Source organism: Podarcis cretensis, assembly GCF_951804945.1.
Source record: "Podarcis cretensis genome assembly, chromosome: 8".
NCBI classification, from domain to species: Eukaryota; Metazoa; Chordata; class Lepidosauria; order Squamata; family Lacertidae; genus Podarcis; species Podarcis cretensis.
In genome coordinates this window covers 75,604,077-75,628,625 of record NC_137177.1, presented here as the reverse complement: position 1 = coordinate 75,628,625, position 24,549 = coordinate 75,604,077, and the positions used below count along the sequence as shown (strand labels likewise).

The 24,549-nt window shown below is 45.5% G+C and overlaps 1 protein-coding gene and 1 long non-coding RNA gene across 3 annotated transcripts in view; one reads left to right on the top strand and one right to left on the bottom strand.

Moving 5' to 3' along the window:
• Positions 1-24,549, top strand: part of PLEKHN1 (pleckstrin homology domain containing N1) — a 63,664-nt gene that overhangs the window by 14,438 nt on the left and 24,677 nt on the right. For both annotated transcript variants that reach the window (XM_079986943.1, XM_079986942.1), the window contains exons 3-5: positions 13,226-13,372; positions 17,853-17,933; positions 20,841-20,928. In XM_079986943.1, coding sequence (XP_079843069.1) covers positions 13,226-13,372; positions 17,853-17,933; positions 20,841-20,928 — 316 coding nt within the window. The remainder of the gene's footprint in view (positions 1-13,225; positions 13,373-17,852; positions 17,934-20,840; positions 20,929-24,549) is intronic.
• LOC307222260 overlaps positions 1-24,549 on the bottom strand; it is a 36,025-nt gene that overhangs the window by 7,850 nt on the left and 3,626 nt on the right. The window lies entirely within an intron of this gene.

Genomic DNA, 24,549 nt, shown 5'->3' with positions numbered 1-24,549 from the left:
TATTGTAAGCTGCCTTGAGAACTTTCCAGTTGGTAAAGACACATAGGCAGCATTTCAAGCACTTGACTTCCCCTAAAGAATCCTGGGAAATGTACGGTAGTTTGTTAAGGGTACTGGGAACAGTAGTTCTGGGCAGGGGGGTAAATTAGTTTCCAGTATTTTCGGGGCGGGGGGCGGGCGCCATGTGCTTTTAATGTATTGTGTGGATCTGATCTGACCTGACGATGGGTCCATCTAACTCTGACTGGCAACAGTTGTCTGGGATGCTCAACTGGGTGCCTTCTCAGCCTTAGCTGGGTGCACTGGGGATTGAGCCTGAGACATTCAAATATTTTAAACAAATGTCATTTTTTATCTCGCCTAATAGTTAGTATATCTTGGACTGATTGTGAGGGGAGGGCCCTGCCGCTCTTGATTCTTGAGTATGTCAGTGATACTAAGCCACTTACTTGCCTATACTGTTCACAATTCTTTTTGCCTGTTGAATCATTGAAAAACAAAAATGAGCCTTTCAGGGGATGAAGGATTTGTACTGTGAAACTAGACGCAGAAACGACGTGCAGAACCGGCTGACAAAGCAAAAGATATTTCTGGAATGAATCACAATTATTTCATCATCCCATGTGAACAAGATTGTATAGTATCTGTGCAGTTTGCCCAGTGTAATTATTCTACACCTCAGGAGTTCTCGAACACAGAAGACATTAAAGGGCAAAGGCTGGCCCATTGCGGGAATAATTCCTACCACCCCTACATTTTCATTGGCACACTATTCTTGCCATTGCCTGCTTAAATGTGGCAACAGAGCTTCTAGGATACACCAATCCAGGAACTAAACTTTATAGACCCATTCGCACCAACCATTCTTACTCGGATTTCTGCTATTCCAATTGAGACATAATCTGAAGCTGCAATCAGGTTTAGTGAGTTAGTAGGATGTTGCTGGTGGTTTGCGTAAAGCGAGTGAGTTCCTATTGGCTTGGAAAGCCTGGGAACGTGGGGGAAGATGAAAATCTGGGTTGCCACTTAATGCCCAGAAGGGCGTCTAATTAAATTTGGGTGTGTGGCTGATTGTAGTAACACATAAAATAAGTAGCATGCTGGGGTGTGTGGGAGCAGGTGGAAGGGGCCGTTTTAAAATATGAATCCAAGTTATTCTCTTGAAAGAGAGCTAGATGTTTTCTTACTTCTTTTGCCAGCACTGAATATGGTGCCTTCAGCAAAGTGCTGCCCTGCAGATGTTTGGACTGCGATATGTCAGTTTATAATCTTATATACCCACTTAAGTGCCAGAAAGCCCCATTGAACTCAATGGGATTTTATTTTGAGTAGATTTGCATAAGATTATGTGTGATTAATTATAAAAAGGATTCACCAACAGAGGAGGTTACTTGCTGTGTCTCTGTGTGATTTACTGCAGTGGCCTTTTCTCCTCCTAATCAGCCTTCACTGCGGATATGTGATAACTGCTCTGTTTTGGGTGTGATTGTGGTCATTTAGTCACTCCTGACACAGCAGAATTGTTTGCCTTCAGAGGAGATCTACTGCCAGAACCATACAGAAGCCCAGTCGTTCATACTGTTACACAAATCTTTTCAGGTATACGAGTGGAGACATGTGCCTCCACATATAACCGAGAATTGTGAATTTAATGAAGAAACACTGCGGTATACTTTTGTGGCCACATGTATCTGAACCTCAGAGTATACATGATGTTCTAATTATGGGTTCTGACCCTTTTGGACAGCTTTGTTCTTCTACAGCAGAGAAAGTGGAACACATCAGCCTGTGACTGTGCTAATGAAAGGTTACCCTTGATAATTAAGCACTGAGAAACTTTAGGTTAAATGCTTCTGTCTGAGGCTTGCATGTGCAATAAATTCCATTCTTGGTCCTGCCTTTGCTCTTCCCTGATCTCTGGGCCCACCGAGAGCCTAAAATAAGATGGTTCTCAGTTGCTGTTGCTTTTGAAGTTACGTTTGTGTCTCCTCAGGCTACAGCTCTGATATGGTAGCAGGAACCTATGTGCACCCCAGCATTGTTTTGGCGTTTTTAAACAGGAAAAAGGTACAAATGGTATCACTTGGGAGAGTCCTGAAAATCACAGCTTTAGATCTGTAATCAGCCCTCCTACACATGACGAGTGAACATCTGCAGCTTTGACACAGTGTGAAAAGCAGTAACTGATATAACTCTAGAACTTAGCAGACATCCAATGAAGCCGAATGTTGAAAGTTTCAGGACAGGCAAAAGAAAGCACTTCTTTACACAGTGTGTAGTTTAACTATGGAATTCACTGCCACAAGAATAGTGATGGACACCGATTTGGGTGGCTTTAAAAGAGGATAATCTGTGCATGCACCATACATTTAAAGCATGCACACCCCTGTAAAGAATCTTTGGAACTGTAGTTTACCCCTCAAAAGCTAAAGTTCCCAGCACCCTTGACAAACTATATTTCCTGGGATTATTTGAGTGTGTGGGGGGAGTGCTTTAAATGTATGGCGTACATGCAGCCTTGGACAAATACACGGAGAACAAGGCTATCTGTTGCCACTAGACACGATGGCTGTATTCTACCTCTACTTTCAGAGGCAATATGCTAGGACTCACAGTATGCTAGGACTCGCAAGTGAAGAGTGCGTTGTTACACTCTGGTCTTGCATCTGATTGGCCTTGAGAACAGGTTGTGGGACTAGATGGGCCACTGGCTTGATTCAGCAGGCTGTTTCTTCAGGGCTCCTCTTATGTTATTAATTTGGATAATCAGATGTACTAATTATAACCTTAAGGCTGGGGACAATGCAGCACAGGACAATAGGATGCCAGTGGTGGTTGCGCAAGTGGTGCAGATTGCAGGGTGCTATGCCTCTGTTTCAGTGTTGAACCATGGAAAATACTTGAATGAAAAGCACATCCTTGGTGACGAGGAGATGGACATTACTATAACTGTTTATCTTTAGGATGAGTGCACTGTGTGTGTGGCAGGAGAGCTTTCAGAGTGTAAAGACCCCTGGGGGAGAGCATAGCTTGTCTGTGCAGAGAGAGGGGAGCTCATTGCATTCTCCTCTGTGGAATTTCAAGTCTGTGAGGGCTGAGCCCCCGAGAGGTCAATAGAGGGTGAGTTTCGCTCTCGCAGTGCAGAGCAGGATGGAATGTTGGAAGCTACATTAGATGTCCACCTTCTTCTCCCTCAGGTGGTTAACCTCTGTCTCAGCTGTACCGCTTCAGGATGCTAGTGGGGGGATTTCCTTCACAATAATAATTTCCCTGCACATAGAAAATGAGTCCTTGAAAGAAGGGTCCCAATGCAAGATTTTCTCTGACATTCCAGGCTTTGCTGAACTTTTCTGTATCAAACAGTGTCCAGTCATGGGAAGCCTGACCTCCAGTCTGTAACCTCAGTAAGAATTAGGCCATTCATCTAGATAAAGGATGGAGAACCTCATTCCCAGAGTTCAAATGTAGCCTTCCTACCTTCTCTGTCCGTCCCTTGGAACTTTACCCAGGCTCTCCTTGGGTTGCATCCCTCACTGGCCTTGCTTTGCACTCTCCCTGAGTGTTTTTGCCTGGCTGCAATGCACCCTGGAACTCTGATCATGCATCTTATGTGCCTGGACGGAGGATAGAGAGGGTTGTGTGAGTGTGCATGGAAGCTGCACAAAGGTTGGAAACTCAAGGCAGTAGAGATATAAGATGATTGGAACCCCACTGAACTTGAAGCATGGGAAGCCCCAACAAAAAATTATAATTTGGCAGAATATTTGGACTATATGATATGTATTTGTATAATTTGGAATACTTAATGTGATTTGATTGGATTGTTAAAATGGAAAATTTAATAAAAATTATTTTTGTTAAAAAAAGGAAACTTCACAAAGGTGAAATTTGCATTCATTGCTCCACCTACTTTTGCCTCTGACCCCTCTCACCACTTGCATGTGGCTCCAAAAAGGTTGCCCAGAGGGGAATGTGGCTCTTAGTGTGAAAAGGGTTCCACATCCCTGCTATAGATATGTCAGTTTAGCTGCTGTTCAGTATATTAGAATCTCTTCTGTTAAGATTCCTTGCATTGCAAGGGGTTGGACTAGATCACCCTTGGGGTGCCTTCCAACTCTACAGTTCTGTGATTCTGGATTTGCTCCTTCATGTTTTTCTCCTGCCTTTCCTGGGATATCTGGATAGCACCATCCTCTGAGGTAACTTAGGGTGAGAGAGGGCGACTCACCTAAGCCGACTGAGAGCTCATCCACACTTCATTTTGTGCCACATTTCTAGACACAGGTCTGGGCTTCCCAGGTCCATGTTTAAGCTTTTATTTTTGTCCTGGCACTTCCCCCAGGAAAGGCCACATTTTACCTGTCAATTGGAGCAAACAGCAGTGCACGGAAAACCAATTGCCGTTTGCTCTGATTTAGCAGTAAAATGTGGTTTTCCCTGGAGAAAACGCCAGGACCAAAACAAAACAATAAACGCCTAGAAAGTGCAAAGCAAAGGTGATTGTGGATGAGCCTTGAGTGAACTTTGAGACTCAGCAAAGATTTGAAGCTCGGTTTCCTACAACCAAACAGTTCCCCAAAATTGCAGTTGGCGGCAGTTGCTCCAATATCTCTTTTATCTGGGAAAACCTCCCTGCCAGTTGAGCCTTTGTGTTCACAACACCTTTGTCCTGACTGGCTTGCATCCCCCCCCCCTTTATCTGTCTCAGGGTTGGCAGGTGATCAATAACCCAGCAGCAAATATTTAATCGCTTTCTCCTCACTTTAATTGCCCCTCGGTGAAATCGTTAATTGTCGCTTAGCAGTTCCCATCTCCAGATACATGCTCACTGATGCCCTGTAGATTCTAATCTGTCCCCCACAGGACAGCTTGAACAGAAAGGTAGCTAACTAACTCTCTCTTTCTCTGGTTATAAGGGCAGATATTCCTGGAGAAGAATTCAGTGTGATTCCAAAGCTTGCAATCCTTTCAGCAACAGAGGGCTGTTACACATTACTTCTTTTATATTTTGAATGGCTTTGGGGCAGCTGCCAGGCCTCAGTGTCTGGCAAAGCCTACTGCTGATGCTGTCTGAGCCTTTCTTCAAATCCCGCCACCCACCACTCTCACTGTTGACTGGTCACCATTTTAAATTTCCCACAATCCCTTTCATGAGCTTTAGGGCATTTCAGGACGTATAAAAGGTAGTAGCCTGGTGCTGATCAGAGGAGCCACGGCTCCAGTAACCACTACTAAGGAAACCCAGTAGACCCTCAAGTATGCAGCAGCCCTGACCCTGGGTCTTACTTCCAAGTAAATATGCACAGGATTGCACTAATTGTTTTTGCTTTGAGTTCTACCACCCACAGCAGTGGTAAATGTAAATTATGAATCAGTAGCAACTTGGTGTAGCAGAGATGCATAAGCTTCTGGCTTTCATCTACTGCATACAGTATTTTGAAAATACTATATATCTTTGTTTGCTGTGCATTCAGATACCTCTTAAGATATTGTAACCAGATTTTGCATTATGGCTCCTGAGGTCAAGGAGCAGATTTTCATCTGTGTTTGGACACAGTTGGATGACGTTTGAATCAAGATGGTGGAGAGATCCTTTCAAAAGTGCACTGGTTTTAACCACTGATTCAGAAAGGCACTGATCTTGCGGTTTCTTACAATTCCAAAGTGACACCAGGTTTCTTCAGTGAAGAAGTAGCATATGGGCCTTAATTAAGCCTCAGAATTCAGTATTGGGATTTATGCTTGGAGCATGAGAGGTGATAATAAAGTGCACCTCTGAACATGTCCAGATTCTCTTACCACTTAGTACAAGAAGCACCTCCCTGGCAGCTTGAGTGAGGAGCAAGGCCCTTGAAATTAAGAGATGTTTGCAGCCACCTCTCTTTTTAGTAACATGTGAGCTGACCCTTAGAAAGCTTCCAATGGTATGAGGAGTAGCTCTGGCTCCACATCTAGACGTGTTAATTGAGGATTTATCCTGGTTTGCTTGCACTTAAGTCTTCAGGGAGGTTAGACAACACTTTCTATTTATTGAGCATTCATTCCAATTTGTTTGTGCAGAGGTTAGACAACACTACATAAAGCAAATGTTATTCCACACTTCCTCATCACTTTCCTGATTGGGAGGGATTGAATCCAGCCTAAAAGCAATAACTGTCTGGAAGCACTCAGTGATGCTCAAAGGCCAGCAACCTTCGGCATTGATGGAAGTTGACCTAGGAGCAAAAGATAACGTATGCCTCTTGCATTCTTGCTTGAGCCACCTTTCATACCTTAGGAGGTCCTAAGGCATAGATATATGTTTTCTACCATACCACCAAATCCTGCAGCCCAAAGGATGTTATCTGTCCGTAGGCTTTCGATGTCTTGATCCAATTAGGCCCAGCTAATGTCAGAGAAACCCAAGATAAAAAGGGCTTGTGGGTAATTAGCACCAGTTAACTGGTTCCTCTCTAGCTGTTGACGGGTCTCTGAAGTGGCTGTTGCAGAGAGGTGAAGGCCCATTCCTGAGAAGTGAGCTAACCAAAGCACCACCCAGGGCAATGTTGGTCTGGCTAATAACTGCTGAGTCTTCATCTATCAAGGGGGCTCATGCAGCTGTCTCTCTTGGCACCAGTTATTAGAAAGCAGGCATATATGGATTAGAACTGGCTAACTTCAGCGGGGACCTGCCCTGCCTGGATTGTGCTATCTGCCTGCCACTTGATCCCACACTCTCCTTCAGGCTGCAAAAGACTTTTCCCTTTTTGAAGCTAGGACTGTAGTTGGTGCTTTTACTTAGCTTCACTGCATGCGTTTGACGGAGGGGAAGGGGAGTACAGTACTGATGCTTTCTGACAAGGGAAGATGGACGACAGCTGAAAGCTGTACAACAAGAAGCATCTTTGTCCTCAGTCCTGGATAAACAGGTTTTGCAGGCTCTTCAAAAACCTCCCCAACCTGTTTGATCAGAGTCACCTGTGGGTCAAAAATGAACGTGTATGTATGCTGAAGAAAAGGATGACTTCTTAAAAACCATCCATTTCTCCACAGGCCTCTTTTGGTTACTGGGAGAAGAGAATGATAGACTAAATGAGCCACTGGCTTGACCCAGCAGGGCTTTTCTTGTGTTCCGCTTGTGTTCTTGGAAACAAAACAAAAAGCTGCTAATTGAGTCCACATTTGCCCAAACAGTGGCCATCAGCACTGAGTGTCTGTGAAAACATTATTCAAGGAGGGTTTAAATTCTGAGTTGTTCGTAACCTTAGTGCTTGCAAGCAAACACAAGACGAGATGGTAAAGCTCTGTCTGGACTGTACCATGTTAGACTGGTGGGGCCCCCCCATGATCAAATGCCACACATAGCTCAGAGGTAAGAGTACCTGGTTTTTATGCAAAAGGTCCCAGGTTCAGTCCTTGACATCTTCAGGTAGGACTGGGAATGTCTCCTGCTAGAAAGCCTGGAGAGCTGCTGCCAGTCAGTGCAGAATGTGTGAGCTAGATAGACCAGCGGCCTGAGAATACAACTCCTTAATGGTCATCCACGTGATACAAATCCCTATATATTAGGGCAATATTCCTCCAGGAATTTTAAAAGTTGCATTGTTTTTATATAGGGCTGGTTCCAGGCTGTCTGTAGTTTGCAGGAGTGATTGAGTCACATACCAGAACTTCAGGTTTGCACATTCAACCTGGATTAAAGAGCTCTGGTGCTCTAGCACAACAAATAAACTTTTAAAAATTGCAACTCTTTTTGCTGTTTGAAAAGTGATGGAGATGAAATTAAGAGAGACTTGGATAGTTGGACAAAATTGAAGCTTTCTTTGTTAGGCCGAATTGCTGCTGTTAAGATGAATGTATTGCCAAAGATGTTGTTTTTGTTTCAAACATTGCAGATTGTGGATAAGACAGTGTGCTTCCGGAAGTGGCAGAGAGATATATCTAAATTTGTCTGGCAGGGCAAAAAGCCCAGAATTAAGTTTAAGATACTAACTGATGCGAAAGAAAGAGGGGGTTTTGCCCTGCCGGACTTAAAGTTGTACTATGAAGCCGCAGCTTTTTGCTGGCTAAAAGACTGGCTACTTCTCGAAGACACTGACGTACTGGACCTGGAAGGTTTTAACAATGCTTTTGGTTGGCATGCATACTTATGGTACGATAAGGTTAAGATCAATAAGGTCTTTAAGAACCATATTGTCAGGAAAGCAGTATTTAATGTCTGGACAAAATACAAAGACTTATTGGAAAACAAAACTCCGAGGTGGCTTTCACCTCTGGAAGCTAAGGCCCGAAAAAGACCCAATATGGAGGCCAAATGGCCAAAATATTGGGAAATATTAGAAAAAGACGGAGACAATTGGAAATTGCAGAGTTTGGAGAAAATGAAGGATAAAGTGCGAGACTGGTTACATTACGCTCAGATTAAAGAAGTTTTTAAAAATGACAAAAAGGTAGGGTTCCAGGTGGAGAAATCGAAGTTGGAAACAGAATTGTTAGAACCAAAAACTAAGGTATTATCAAGAATGTATAACTTGCTGTTGAAATGGAATACACAAGACGAAATGGTTAAATCGGTTATGATAAAGTGGGCTCAGGATATTGGGCATAATATCATGTTTGAGGACTGGGAAAGGTTGTGGACCACTGGGCTGAACTTCACTGCATGTAATGCTTTGAAGGAAAATGTAATGAAAATGATATATAGATGGTACATGACCCCAGTTAAACTTGCCAAAATATACCATTTGTCTGATAATAAATGTTGGAAATGTAAAGAACATGAAGGAACATTCTTTCACCTCTGGTGGACTTGCCCTAGAGTGAAGGCCTTCTGGGAAATGATATATAATGAGTTGAAAAAGGTATTTAAGTATACCTTCACTAAGAAACCAGAGGCCTTCCTTCTGGGCATTGTCGGCCAGAAGGTGTTAAAGAAGGACCGAACATTTTTTATGTATGCAACAACGGCAGCAAGGATACTTATCGCTAAGAGCTGGAAAACTCAAGATCTACCCACACTGGAAGAGTGGCAGATGCAGCTGATGGACTATATGCAACTGGCCGAGATGACTGGTAGAATTCGAGACCTGGGAGAAGAGAGGGTTGAAGAAGACTGGAAGAAATTCAAGATTTATTTACAAAAGTATTGTAATTTGGTTGAATGCTAAGAAGGATGCTAGATCATAAATAATTGCCTACCATTGAATTAGATCTGAATTTGACGATAAGTGAGATTGAGGAAAACATAAAACTTTTGGAGAATTATTAGAGTAAATTAATTGAACGAGATTTAAGAATATAAATAAGATGATAAATTGCTGGAAAAAGTTTACAATGATGTAAGTGGGAGTGGGAGACGCGAGGGAGTCCAAAGAAGTTTTGAAAAATGTGTTATGATACATGTTATATTGTTTATCATTTTTGCATTTTGTATTTAAAAAATCTCAATAAATATTTATAAAAAAGAAAAAGAAAAGAAAAGTGATGGAGAAATGCTTTGAAAAAGATGGATGAATAACTAATGGCAAGGGCATATAAACAGCCAGCAAGTAAATCAGGATGAACATGGGATGAATGCTGCTTGCCGTATAACATCCCTGTAGACAAATCACCAGTAAACACCATATGTACATGTGTACACGTTACTGGCTTAAAGGGCAGCAAGATCATTGCCCCCTCAGTGTGTTTCACATTGCATTTGCATGTTGTCAAATGCATCAGTGCGGTTGAATGTTTTTCAAAGTCACCCTCTTTTTGCCCATACCAGTGGGTGGAGAGATGGTGTGGATGTCTTCATATGGCTTCTGTTTTCAAATTGGATCAAATATGGTTGTGGGGGCATGTAAAGATTTAGCATATAAAGGCTAATGGGCATGTAAAGATTTGTGTCCAGGCTGAGAAGGAAAAACAAGAGCTGTACAAGCAGCTGAGTTCAAAGAATTAGGAAGGGTGTGTGTGTACTTGCAACTCAGCTGCAGGACTTGACTTTCACCCAAGTCTGGTAACCTCTACTTTTGGGGCTCAAATTAAGTTAGCACCTTCTTAAGCCATTTAGCTGGGTTAATCACAATGTTGGATGTGGAGGAGATTAGTCATAGTTTGTTTTTAAGCCCCCTCATTGACTCCTCTCCAGGGTTGTAAGCAGAGAGTCCGGGTTGCAGTAATCAAACCTTAAATCCTTGGCTGGCATGGAGACTGTACAACAAACACACACCCCAGACCACTTGTTCTTTAGGAAAGGCATCTGTGATGAATTTAGGGTTGCCAGCTTTTTTGTTTCGAGAATGTTACCTCTCCCTTGATCTGGGCTGGCTCTTGGTTCTAGGGGGTTTGAGAAAATTGGAACATAGGAAGTTGCCTTATTGGTCCATCTAGCTCAATGTTTCCCAGTCGGGGGCTAGATATGGCACCTGGGGACCCCCAGGATATGCCAAGGGGGCCACAGATGACAATCACATAAATAGGGGGCCACAGCAGGAGGCTAGGTGGTGACAGAGGGAAGTGAGAAGGGGAAAGGGAAAAAGCATTTTTTTAAAAAAATCCTGATTGGCTGGCTATGGGGGGTGGCCCACCAGGGCCTAGCGCTCCTTTCTGCCATGTGCATTTTCTTGGAGCAGTTTGTTTCCAGCGGGAAACGGTGATCGCTGAGGCTCCAGTTCTGACTGGTAGAGTCCGCGATCCAGAACCCCCAGGTCAGGTAAGTGTAGTGGTAGGGTGGCAATGGGTAGGGCTGGGTGAGCCAGAGCTGCTTGTTGCTTCCAGTGCTGGGCCCGTTCGTAGCGTCTGCCCGGCTCTGCAAGATGCGGGGTGAAATCCACCCCAGTACTCAGCCGAGTGGGGTCATCTGGTGCTGCTGACTTGCATCTAGTAAATAGCTGTCTACTCAGAAGAAAGCTGCACTGAGTTCAGTAGGCCTTACTCCCAGGTAAGGGTATGTGGGGCTGTAGTTTTTTATCTAGGAAGCCAGGGCTCCTCCAGATGACAATATCTTTTCGCACCAGGTTGGTGAGGACCACTTGCTTTTTAAAATTCTCCCAGATATACAGAACTCCCTGTGTACCTTTTGGACTGTATCTGGAGGTTTACCTGTGTCAAATAACTGGGGTCAAATAAGTGTTGTTTAATTTTTATAATACATGGAAGATGGATCTCTCTCGCAAGGTTTTAGACTCTCCTTCCTTGGAGGTTTCTAAGAAGAGGTTGGATGGCCATCTGTCATGGATGCTTTAGCTGAGTTTCCTACATTGCAGGAAGTTGCACTAGAAAGATGACCCTTGGCGTCCATTCTAGCTCCATGATTCTGTTTTTCTGCTTCAACATGTAATGGTATTTTTTAATAAATTATAAAAACTATAAATAAAACATCTTCTATTTACAAACACAACATTTAAATAGCTACCTTTCTACTGGTAGGACGGGGTTGCATGGGTGTAGCCAGGATTTTTGTTAGGGGGCAGGCTTTTGTTAGGGGGCAGAACCTCAGGTTTGTATTGATTTTTACTTATTGGGGGGCAGCTTCTCCCCTGCCCTCAGGCTATGCCCATGGGGGGCCACAGGAAGGAAACCAGGTCGGAAGGGGGCCAAGGTCAGGAAAAGGTTGGGGAACGCTGATCTAGCTCACTATGATCTGCACTGACTGACATCACATGAAACTAGCACCACAGTGGAACCTCGGGTTGCAGATGTAATCTGTGATGGAGGCACATCCGCAACCCACAGCATTCGTAACCTGCAGCACCACATCTGTGCATATGCGTGACATGATTTGGTGCTTCTGCGCATGCGTGAAGCTCGATTTAGCACTTCTGCACATGCACGAGTGGTGAAACCCAAACGTAAACCTTCAGGTACTTCCGGGTTTCCCGCGGTACACAACCCGAAAACACATAACCTGAAGCCTTTGTAACTCGAGGTACCACTGTCATTGCATTTCAGCAGGCAACACGTTAAAGAATGGAGTCCAGTGGTGTTTGGCTTTTAGACTCCTAACTGAAGGCCACATTCACACCATTTTAAGCAGTCATGGCTTCCCTCAAAGAATCCTTGTCAAGGGTACTGAGAGTTGCTGGGGGGGTTGCCATTCCCGTCCCAAAGCTACAATTCCCAGAGTGGTTTAACAATCAGTCCCTCTTCATAGAGGGCTTGGGGATGTAGCTCTGCGAGTGGAATAGGGAGTCTCCGAACAACTCTCAGCTCCCTTGGCAAGCTGTATTTCCCAGGATACTTTGGGGGAAGCCATGACTGTTTAAAATGGGATCATAGTGCTTTAAATGTACAGTTAGTTCTAAACTCAGTTTTACCAGTTGGGAAGCCAGTACAAAAAAGAAAAAGATTGCTGGTTCTTTTGGCCCCTTTCTTTCGTTTTCAAAAGCTTTTCGTTAAATTAAATCACCAAAAGAACTTATGCAACCCAACTGAGAAATAACATGAAATTACACGGCAATTAGCCAAAATAAAGTCATTATAAAAATAACAACCAAACATACATTTATTACCTGCTGTTAGTCTTATTATTTCATATGATTTAAATACCGCTTGACTGTAGAAAAAAGCCTCAATGCAGTTTACAGAAAGGATAAAGCAGTAAAAGCGTCACTAAAAGTTTACAACCATAATTTAAAACATGAAGAAAGTTAAAACCACAGTAGATTAGAATAAAACAAATTAAAGCTCATATGAACTTTCTAAATATATGGGTAGGCTTGTCTAAATAAGAATGTCTATGCCATGTGCTGAAAAGAATACAGTGAAGGCACCTTGCCTGATAACAATAGGCAGGGAGTTCCAAAGGGTTGGTGCTGTCACACTAAAAAATAAATTCTTACAGATGAGGTGCAAGTATTATGTGGCGCTTATAAAAATACCAATTCCATTCAGTACAGTATATTCCAGGGCAGGATACAACCATTTAAAATACAGTATTAAAATTAGTTAAAACAAATTACATTCATAGGAAATAGTCACCAAAGAAAAATTTTGTGTCAAAACACATTGGGTCCTATTCCACTAACCTTTACTCACAGCAGGCCCATTAAAATTAATGGATCTCACTTTGTCATGTTCATTAATTTCAATGAGCCTACTCTGAGTAAAAGTTTGTTGAATGCCATCTTTTTTTAAAAAAACCAAACCTGGCTGGTTCTTAAGGGTTTAATCTGTTGTGATGAACCATTTTTGACTTTTTAGTTATTATTATTATCTTAATAAAAATGCTATATTTCTAACCTTTTTTTTTTTTTTTTTGCAGAACCTCACCAACCAGGAAAATGAGAAGGAAAATTTTGACCAGCGTTTCCCAAACCTGTTCAAGAAGGGAAGGAGGAAGACTGTGGTGCGGAACCTGGGGAAGATTATCTATTACTCCAAGGTCAAGTTTAAATTTCAGCAGTGTCAGGTGAGTTCTGCAGAGGAGGAAAGGCAGATGCCAAAAGTTGCTTTGAGAGAAGTAACGCCAAGGCTGTGTAGATACAAGATTCTAAACTATACATGTACAGCACTATCATGCCATTTTAAACAGCCATGGCTTCTTCCAAAGAATGATGGGAACTATAGCTTGTGCTGAGAGTTGTTAGGGTGCCCTTATCCTTATCACAGAGCTACAATTCTGAGTTGCCTGGGAAGAAGGATTGATTGTTAAACCACTCTGGGAGAGGAATGGAGTCTCCTAACAACTCTCAGCACCCTTAGCAAATGGCAGTTCCCAGAATACTTTGGAGGAAGCTATGATTGTTCGAGACTGCATAGTACCGCTTTCAGCATATAATATAGATGGAGCCTAAATTTCTGAATGGCCAGTCTAGTGCCTGTTAGTTTATGATATTCTTGCAAAGGATGCAGGACTGTGTGGGCTTTGAATCTGATCCAGCAAGGCATTGCTTAAGCAGTGGTGCAGAATCAGGATCACTTAATCAAGTAGGATGTCCTGAGCTGACCCTGTAAGTTTAATACACACCATTGGGCTATTATTATTATTATTGTTAAGTTGTGGGTTGACATAGCAGACGACACAGCGATTTCTCCAAGTAGCTCTTTATTTTGTAAGCTGGAATAGAACTGACTGCAAACAGCGGCGATGAGCTGAGAGTTCATGTTGTCTGGTTGCGAAGGGCTGGAACGCCGATGCAAAAGGCCTTTGTGGCCACCCCCTCCACACCCAGCTGAGCACCCGGCTGATGGTGCGATCCTGGGCAGACGCGGAGGCCACAGTGGCAGCCGATACAGGCGCTGCCGGAAGATCCTCAATCAGAAGGAGCGATGAAGCTGGAGCCGGGTCTTCCACAAATGCTGGAAGAGGGCAACGGCTGAGGGCGTCGGCATGGCCCATCGATTTCCCGGGGCGATGGATGAGCCGGTAGTGGTAGGCAGCCAGGAAAACAGTCCATCGCAGCATGCGTGGCGAGAGGACCGGTGGAGTTGGACGATCACCGGCGAGGAGGCCCAGGAGTGGCTTGTGGTCAGTGATGAGGTCAAAAGTCCTGCCATAGAGGTATTCATGGAACCTCTTCACTCCAGCCACAAGTACCAGTGCCTCCTTGTCGAGCTGGCTGTAATTCCGTTCCGTCGGAGATAGCGTCCTGGAAAAGTAGGCGAGCGGTGCTTCTCTTCCGTCTGAAAAACGGTGGCTAAGCACAGCACCGATGCCAAAAGGTGAGGCGTCGCAGGCAAGGACCAGCGGCCTGGATTCACTGTACTGTACCAGCACACTGTCTGATGAAAGGAGAGCCTTGACCGCGTTGAAGGCCGCCGTCTCCCGATGACCCCAGGCCCAAGGCGTCTTTGTGCTAAGGAGTCGGTGAAGAGGCTCAGCCACTGTGGCTTTGTGGGGCAGGAACATGTTATAAAAGTTCAGCAGCCCCAGGAATGCCTGCAACTCCGTCTTGTTCTTTGGGGTGGGGGCCTGCTGGATAGCGCGGATCTTGAATGTGGTCGGGTGAAGGCCGGAGGCATCGATAAGATAGCCCAGGAACTCTACCTGTGGAACGGCGATCTGGCACTTTTCCCTCTTTACCTTGAGCTCAGCCTCTTGGAACCTGGTCAGCACGGCACGGAGGCGCTCGAACAGCTGCTGGTGTGAGTCTGCAGACACCAAGACGTCATCAAAATATGGTACCACGCCCGGAAGCCCTTGCAGGAGACGCTCCGTAAGGCTTTGGAAGATGCCAGGAGCCACACTCACCCCGAACTGCAACCGGCGGCAACGGAATGCCCCCCGGTGGGTGACGATCGTCTGGGCTTCAGCAGTGGCATCATTGACGGGCAGTTGTTGATAGGCTTGGGCAAGGTCCAGCTTAGCGAAGACCTTACCCTCACCCAGGGAATGCAGCAGGTGTTGGACAACAGGAACCGGATAAGCGTGCTGCTGAAGTGCCTTGTTGATCGTGCACTTGTAGTCAGCGCAGATTCTCACTGACCCATCTGGCTTGACAGGCGTGACGATGGGGGTTTCCCACTTGGCGTGGTCAACCGGCTCCAAAACTCCTTGGGCGATCAGTTTGTCCAGTTGTTCGTCCACCTTAGCCTTGAGAGCAAAGGGAACCCGGCGTGGCTTTAGCTTGATGGGGGCGACTTGTGGATCAAGACTAAAGGAGATGGGCGTACCTGTATATTGCCCCAAGGTGCCGTCGAAAACCTCGGCAAAGTCTTTGACCAGACCCTCAGTCTCTGCGTTAGAGATGCAGTTGATGCCGGTGACTTCCAGGCCGAGGGCATCAAACCAGTCTAGCCCTAGGAGGCTTGGCCACTGACCTTCGACCACCACCAACCGGAGCAGGCCTGAAAAATCCTTGAAGGCAATCCGGAACCGGCCAACGCCTACCACGGGAATGTCGTTTCCCTGGTAGTCTCTCAGGTGTACGCGGTGAGAGTCGAGTTGCCTTTTGGACACTCTGGGTACCAGTCTTTTGATGGTGCTCCATGACACGATGGACAGGGCAGACCCGGTGTCGATCTCCATGTCACATGGAGCTCCTTCAATGAGCACCGTGACGTTCAGCTTGTGTCGCGTAGGCGAGTCGGTTTGGCCAATCGTGGTTCCAGACGGGCAGTGGCAATTGGTGAGAGCGAAACAACTTTCCTTGGCAGACTGGAGTGAAGACTTGGACTTGCGAGTCGATGAAGGGGGGGTGTCAGACGGAGCCGATCGGCAGACCTTAGCGATGTGGCCCCTTCTGGAACACTTCCTACAGATGGCGTCTCTGAATCGACACTTGGCATGGGAATGGTTGCCTCCGCAGCCGGCACATTCCGGTTGGCCCTTGGACTTCTGTTGGAACTTCCTGCGCTCCCGCTTTGTCTGGTGCACGTCATCGTCTTCACTGGAGGATGCCTCATCACTGCTGGCCTCTTCATGATGCACCGGAACTGGCTCCCTAGCAAGACGCGGGCTGCTGGACTTGCGGATCTCCTGGGTGGAGCGTTCAGCAGCTTCTGAGGCCACAGCCTCCTCAATGGCTTTCTGTAGCGTGAGGTCTGGCTTGGCGAGGAGACGCGGTTGCAGATGGATGTCCCGGACCCCGCAGACAATTCGATCCATCAGGGCATCGTCTAAGTCTCGGAACTCACAGTGCATTGCAGCCTGTCGCAGGGCGGTGGTGTAGTTGTTGATTGACTCCCCCTCTGCCTGGTTCCGGTGGTAGAATGCATGGCGGGCAGCAATCTTGGACGGCTTTGGTGCGTAGTGGTTTCGGAGCTTCTCTTGGATCGTGTCCCATGGTGTTGCCTGGACTGCTTCAGGCACAACCAATGCTCGAGCCGTCTCAAACACCTCAGGCCCACAGAGGCTGAGGAATAGGCCCCGCTTCCGATCCTTTGATACTGCTGTCAGCTCGTTGGCTTGGAGGTAGCAGTCGAACTGAGCGAGGTAGGAGTCCCATGATTCAGAGGCTGGCGCAAACGGCGGTAGAGGCACAAGTGAAGCCATGATTCCGATGCCGGCGTGAAGGGCGATGGATGGAACACAGTGCTCTTAGCCAGAACAGTCAGCTCTGAATTGGTTCTGTCCAGTGATTCAGCTCAGTTCAGAGGCTGGCCGCATCTGGCTGTGCTCTGATGTCCATCGATCCCATCCTCGTCGCCAGAGTTAAGTTGTGGGTTGACATAGCAGACGACACAGCGATTTCTCCAAGTAGCTCTTTATTTTGTAAGCTGGAATCGAACTGACTGCAAACAGCTCAGCCGGCCTGCTTTTATAGGCAGCCGGCTGTCAACATTGTAGCAACAACAGCCCAGCGTTTCCCGCCTAAAATAACTGACGTGGACCTGAGTGAAAACTATCTACAGACCTGAGTGAAAACTATATACAGTATCCTCCTGCTGGCCCAGGGTGAAACTTCACTACATAACAATTATTATTGTTGTTGTTGTTGTTGTTGTTGTTGTTGTTGTTGTTGTTGTTATTTATTAATTTATACCCCGCCCATCTGGCTGAGTTTCCCCAGCCACTCTGGGCAGCTCCCAATCGAGTGTTAAAAACAATACAGCATTAAATATTAAAAACTTCCCTAAACAGGGCTGCCTTCAGATGTCTTTTAAAGATAGGATAGCTGCTTATTTCCTTCACATCTGAAGGGAAGGTGTTCCACAGGGCGGGTGCAACTACCGAGAAGGCCATGTGTCTGGTTCCCTGTAAACTCACTTCTCACAATGAGGGAACCGCCAGAAGGCCCTCGGCCACACTATACATTTTAAACACTGCCCTTTTCTCCTCCTTTCTGTTGAATTGTGTATAGTTTCCTCCTTCTCTTTATGCTATTAGAGTGTTAAATTTTACTAATTTTAAGTCTCCTTCAGTCCCAGAAGGCATTTTTGAAGTACATAATGTTAAAGATCTCTGTCCCCTGGAAATACATTTTTTTAATGTGTTCATTCTGTTGTAGGAGATGAACGACTGCTACCTGGAGCTCTTTCAAGCCTACCTCTATTTTCAATCCCTCGGTCCAAATGGACTCACCTATCAGGTAAAGGATGGCAGACTCTTAACACACCATAAGAATGCAAGATGAGCCTGCTGGATCAGGCAAGTGGCCCTTCTAGACCAGCATCCTGTTCTCACAGTGGCTGACCTTTGGGAAGCTTTGCAAGCTGGCCATGAGTGCAGCAACACGCTGCCCACCAGCAATTCACAGCAACTGGTATTCAGAGGCATAAATCTGAATAAATAAATCGTTTCTGAGTTCCCTCTGCCAGAGATGCAGATAAACAATCCCTGCAATGACTTACTCTTTCCCTTGGTTATCCAAGGCAAATGAGTTTGTCACTGCATGCTTGTGAATCATGCAGCAAACCAAGACAAGGGGAAAAGCACTTTTGGATCTCAAAGCCTCTTGCCTTTCTGGGTGCATTCAGGGTGCGAAACCTCCCCAGACCTCTCTTGACATTGCTGAGTCATGCCTTTTCCATTCTGCCTGGTCCTGGTCTTCCAAATAACCACTGTAAAGTGGATTGACCTGTCTTTTCAGAGAGAGTAGCTGTTTTGAGAATTATTTCTTCTGTGGACCCATGGGAGAGCAATCCGAGTGCATTGTGGGGAATTTACTTGAGAACCAATTTGTTTGTGGCATGACAAAACCTACGTATCCTGTGCTTTCATTTGAAATTGCCATTAGGGTTATTTCTGTTTATATTGACCCACAGACCATAAACATCAAATGACAGCATAGGTGGCGAACCTCATGCCCAAGGTTCAAAAGGGCTTCTCTATCTGACTATCAAAATTCTTCCAGGCCATATCGCTCAGTGGCCCTGCTTAGCAGCCCAAGTGTTTTGCCTGGCTAAAGTGTGTGCTTGAACTCTGATAAGGTGGAGGATAGAGAGCCTACTTTGCAAAAGTAGCATTTACGGGCTACTATTTTTGCTTCCGGCCCCACCCACCACTGGCACCAGTCCCTTGGAAGGTTGCCCCAAACGGAATGTGGCTCTCAGGCTGAAAAAGGCTCTCCACCCCCTAGCCAACATTGAGCTAGACAGACCAGTGGTCTGACTCTGTATAAGGCAGCTTCCAATGTCCTCCAGGCTGAATCACAATGAGTCACCTGTTGGAAAGTGTCCGTAACAGTTTTATTTGCTCCCCTACCGTTTGTGTCAATTAGGCCTCCTTCTCGGGTAGCATCAGGTCATTATTCAAATAGATACCATCGTGGGAATAACTCATGTGTCTGGTTTGCACAGAACGGCCTGGTTTGCACAGAACACTAAGCCAGACCATGGCTAAGCATGAGTGAGCAAGCGTGCAGGTACTCAAAGCTAAAAATCGCAGCCGCTTTGCTCCTGCCTCTGACTTGATTGGTGTAGTTATCTGGCTTCACAAAGGCAGGTCCTTGTCTCCAGCATCTTACAGCTGTGTTAGAAAAATGGGATACAGAACCCTAGAGATGCCCGATCAGCATGGAAGGGGAGCTTTTCAGCCCCTGTGTGCTCCAAAGCTAAGCTTTTGGGAAAACTGAAAGCGCCCAGGTGCTTCAGTTTCAAGATAATTGTATCCTAATTCTGTTAACATGCAGTGGAATATATTGGAGCACTCCAAATCATTTGCTCATACACATGCACAGAAAATAATAGATCTAGCAGAATGGCAACACACGGAGATCTGCATTGATTGTTGCATAGCGTCCCTAATTGTATAATTGTAAGATTTATTGTATAATCCAAGAAGGGATGTGGCATAATCATGAAAGGGATTGTGCACTTCTGAATTTGCCACTACACTACTGCCCACTGTGCTGCTTAGCTTGCCTGCAGTTTTGCTCCAGGCAAGCTATGAACTGTAACCAGAGTTTGTTCTTGGCTTGCTGCTTATGGTTTGTCTGGACAAGATAAAAAACTACGAGCCCAGTTTTGGATGTAATACTAAGCCAAATCATTGTTTAGCTCCAGGTAGCAAGGCAGCAGCAGGACTGGGGAAGGAGAAAGGCAGTCACAGTTTTTGCTCTGACTACACGCCCCCCCCCCACTTGCTCACACCTAGCTGTGATTTGGCTAGAGTTACACAGGAACTCGGCCAGTCGTTACATTTGTACCATATATTTAAAGCATCCTATGCCACTTCAACAGTCCTGGCTTCCCCCAAAGAATGCTGGGAACCGTAGTTCGTTCAGGATCTCCTAACAACCCTCAGCACCCTTAGTAAAGGTAAAGGGACCCCTGACCATTAGGTGCAGTCATGACCGACTCTGGGGTTGTGACACTCATCTTGCTTTATTGCCTGAGGGAGCCGGCGTGCAGCTTCCGGGTCATGTGGCCAGCATGACTAAGCTGCTTCTGGCGAACCAGAGCAGCGCACGGAAATGCCGTTTACCTTCCCGCTGGAGCGGTACCTATTTATCTACTTTCACTTTGACGTGCTTTCGAACTGCTAGGTTGGCAGGAGCAGGGACTGAGCAACAGGAGCTCACCCCGTCGCAGGGATTCAAACCGCTGACCTTCTGATCGGCAAGTCCTAGGCTCTGTGGTTTAACCCACAGCGCCACCCTCAGCACCCTTAACATGCTGCAATTGCCAGGGTGCTTTGTTGGAAGTTGTCGTTGTTGGCACCCATCTGTTTCGAGAGACAATGGAGTACACCTCTGGGGGTGAAGTCAAACCGCTACATCAGCAGCACTGAAGTGCCCTCTCTGGGGGGTGGGGCAAGCCTTGGGCTGCCCAGACGACAAGACCCCCCTCTCGGTCTCGCTGATGGCGGTCCAAAGGAAAGCAGAGCAATATGTTTAGCACCAGCCTGTGCTGCAGGAGTTGCTGGAAGGAGGCGTACAAGGCGCCATCCAACCAAAGCCTGAATCCATTCTGATACACTTCTGGATTTAAAAGGGGAGTTTTGGTAAACACAGTTGGGTTGACAGATATAAGATTGTTACATTCTCTTTTCACAGGGCTTGGTGCCTCTGAGAGAAATTCAGCTGAACGAGCTTGAAAACCCAAAGGGCGCCCAACAGGAGATGCATGCTTTTCAAATTACAGGTGAGAGCAAGCCACTCTTTGACATACCTATTTTTGGTATGACGTCATTTTCTGTGGTGACTGTGGAATGAATGCTTTCCTTAGGAGGTGCTTTTTCTTAAGTGGGAGAGAATAGATGGTGGTGGTGAAATGCTTTTGCAGTGCAAAGTGGGAACCTACAGAATAGCTGATATCGGTAGGGCTGAAAAGGGTGTGTGTTGGGGCAGTTTGGGGTTGTGCTGCAAAACTTTTGCAATTGTGAAATGAGCAAAACCATAAATAGCTTACCGCCCAAGGTCTGTAGGGAAGGAGATGTATTTCCGATATCTGGGGCCTAAGTCGTTTAAACACTTACATGAGCACCTTTAATTGGTCCCTGCAGGTTCTTTCTAACTGCCTTATGTTCCTAGCAAACCTTTTAACTTTGACCTCCACCAGCCACTTTTAAGCTATGCTGTATCTCCTCTAAACCTCACAAATTGAGAGCTACTATTTTAGGGCTCATTCACACTTCCTTTTTACCCTGTCCTTTCTAGGCACAGGTTTACCCAAATGCTGCTTTTTTTTTCTTTTTTCGCCCTTCCCCTTTCTCCAGAAAAACCACTCTTTAATGCTGAATCGGAACAAATGGCAATTCGGGTTTTCTGCTGGCTGTCCTTTGCTTCGATTCAGTGGCAAAGAATGGGTTTTCACAGGAAAGTATTGGGGCAAAAAGAAAAGTGCTGAAACGTGGAGCTTTACAGAGCAGGCCTGTGCCTAGAAATGCGGCAAAAAAGGAAGTCTGAATGGGCCTTTAGTTTGAACATGTTGGCCCTCTCCAAAGACATAAGCATTGAATTCCAGCTGCTGTTGCCAAAACACATCTGGCCTGGAAGCACGTAGGCAGGCAGTGCCAAGACACCCACTCATCAGCCTTTGTCTGAGTCCACAATCTTTATCGGGTTCTCTTTCTCTCTCTGACTACCTCCTGCTTTTAAACAATCATTCTTGGTAGCTGAGCAGCAGTTGCTGCAATTCAGGAATGACTAAGCCCTTGGAGCCACTGAACAGACAGGTTGCTGTCCCAGGAAGGGTTGGCTGACTGACACGGCCACATAACTTGGCTGTCCTGATAGGATCTGCTTGTAGTCTTGTTAGTCTAGGGGTATGATTCTCGCTTTGGGTATGAGAGCTCCTGGGTTCAAATCCCAGGTGAGCCCCTGGGAAAGGGAAGTCACACTTCTTGGGGAGGGAACGTAGCTCAGTGGTAGAGCATCTGCCTTGCATGCAAAAGGTCCGAGGTTCAGTCCCCAGCAACTCCAGGTAGGCAGGGAATGCCCCTTGCCTGAAAACTTGGAGAGTTGCTGCCAATCTACACTGAGAATACTAAGGCAAGCTGGTGCATAATGTGGCAGCCAGACTGCTGATGGGGGCACCTGGCTGACAACATGAGACACCATTGTTAAACAACTGCACTGACTATCCATCTACCTAGCTAGGTTCAAAGTCCTCGCATTAATAAAGAAAGCCCTGAGTAGCTCAGGTCTAGGGTACCTTAAAGACCACCTGAGCCCTTATATCTCAACTTGATCACTGAGGTCATTGGTTGTTCCTTGAGTTGGTGAGGCTCATTTGACAACAACAAATAATTGAGCCTTTAGTGTCATCAGCCCAGCATTATGAAACACTCTGCCAATAAATATTCAGCAGGCGTCCTCTGTTTCAACATTTAAATGCCTGCTGAATTTTTTTTCTATTCCATCAGGCTTATGCAGTCAGTTAAGTGCACATATTTCCATAATGGTTAGCTGATTTCTGAGTTTTAACTTTTTTGTGTAGCTTTTATTTTATGGCTTCATATATAATTATTATTTTTTAAATGAATACAGTGGTACCTCGGGTTAAGTACTTAATTCGTTCCAGAGGTCCATACTTAACCTGAGACTGTTCTTAACCTGAAGCACCACTTTAGCTAATGGGGCTTCCCGCTGCCGCCGCGCTGCCGGAGCACGATTTCTGCTCTCATCCTGAAGCAAAGTTCTTAACCCGAAGCACTATTTCTGGGTTAGCAGAGTCTGTAACCTGAAGCGTATGTAACCCGAGGTACCACTGTAGTGGAATATAAATATTTTTAAATAAACAAATTGTAGTTTACCCCTCACAGATCTACAGTTCCCCAATGCTCTTAGCAAACTACATTTCCCAAGATTATTTTGGGGAAGTCATGTGTTTTTAAACTGTATGGTCTGTATGCAGTCTCTGTCTTATTTCCAAATTCAAACAGGTCATGAAGAGACTCTGCTACATGTTAAGGCAGGGAGAAGAATCCATTTTTGAGCTTTGGGAGGGAGGAGCAGGGGTAGAGAGATGACGGCGCACTACCTACATAGGTTTTGAGTCACTAGGCTGCAGCAGCTTGTCCAAATTCAGGAATCATCCCAATATGCAAAATGGGCTTGAGAAATTGGGTGCAGTCTGAGGTTTTGCAGGCACTGTGTTAATAAGCACCTGGGCTCATTGAGAGGGTATGAACTTTTCCCCTCTGCAATCTAAAAAATCACAAGGCATACCTCCTCCTCCTCCCCTTAAGGGCAATTCCCTTGAAAAAGAAAGTTAGAAAATGAAAATGAAGGGGGGGGCGGGGCGGTGTTCTCATTTCCCTAGCAGAAAAAGAAAAGTTCACATGAGAAGTTCCAGGGATGAAAGGAGAATAGTTCTGTTCTGCTAGCCTTGAGGTAGGTTGAGAAGATGAGCAGACGACTGCAGTAGCTCAGTCAGTAGAGCATGAGACTCTTAATCTCAGGATTATGGGTTCAAGCCCCACGTTGAGCAGAAAGATTTCTGCATTGCAGTGGGTTGGACTAGATGACCCCCTTGGTCCCTTTCCATCTCTAATATTCCATAACTATTATCTCCAGGTGAAGCAGGAAAAATCTCACAACAAACCTGTGAAATAGGCTAGGCGGTGAGAAACCAGCTGACCCGAGAGCACACAGTGAACTTAATGGTTGAGTGAGGATTTGAACCCAGGTCTTGCCAGAAGGAGAGCAGATCTATGACTGGGAGTTATTTTTACCATGCCCTTGTTATGGTATAATACCATAATGTTGTGTTGTGCTGTAGTGTAACAAAAATCATAATAAAAATGCTTAAGGAAAATAAGGCTAACGGGACAACTCCCCACTGAAAAAATAACCAAAACAAAACCCTAAGTAGCTCAGTGATGGCTCAGCATGTTCAGTTGCCACAGAATACTGAGCTTCTGTTAGGGGGAGAATGGAATGGAGTATATTGGAAAGAGCACAACTAGTTGGTGGGCTGGAACACTGAACGGGAACACTCTATGCCACAACATTTTGCTGAAGTTCTCACATTTCTAACCGGTGCAGATACATTGAGAGAATTTATATACTCTTGTAAGGCAAAGCATTGCAGCAGTAGAGCAGACACATACCCCCACTTCTCTCTGCTTCAATTCCCCAGTTGGCACCACATAAAGTGAATTGTATTTTTCCCTGACTCCCAAAGATATTGCAAAGCCAAATTAATCAGTGTTTGCGCTGAGCACGCTGCCACAGAAACCTCCCCAGAAGGCCAAAGTACTCATTCTGCTGATAATGATTTGTTATGACGGCTTGCTGAGTGTCAGCTTATCGCAAGGCT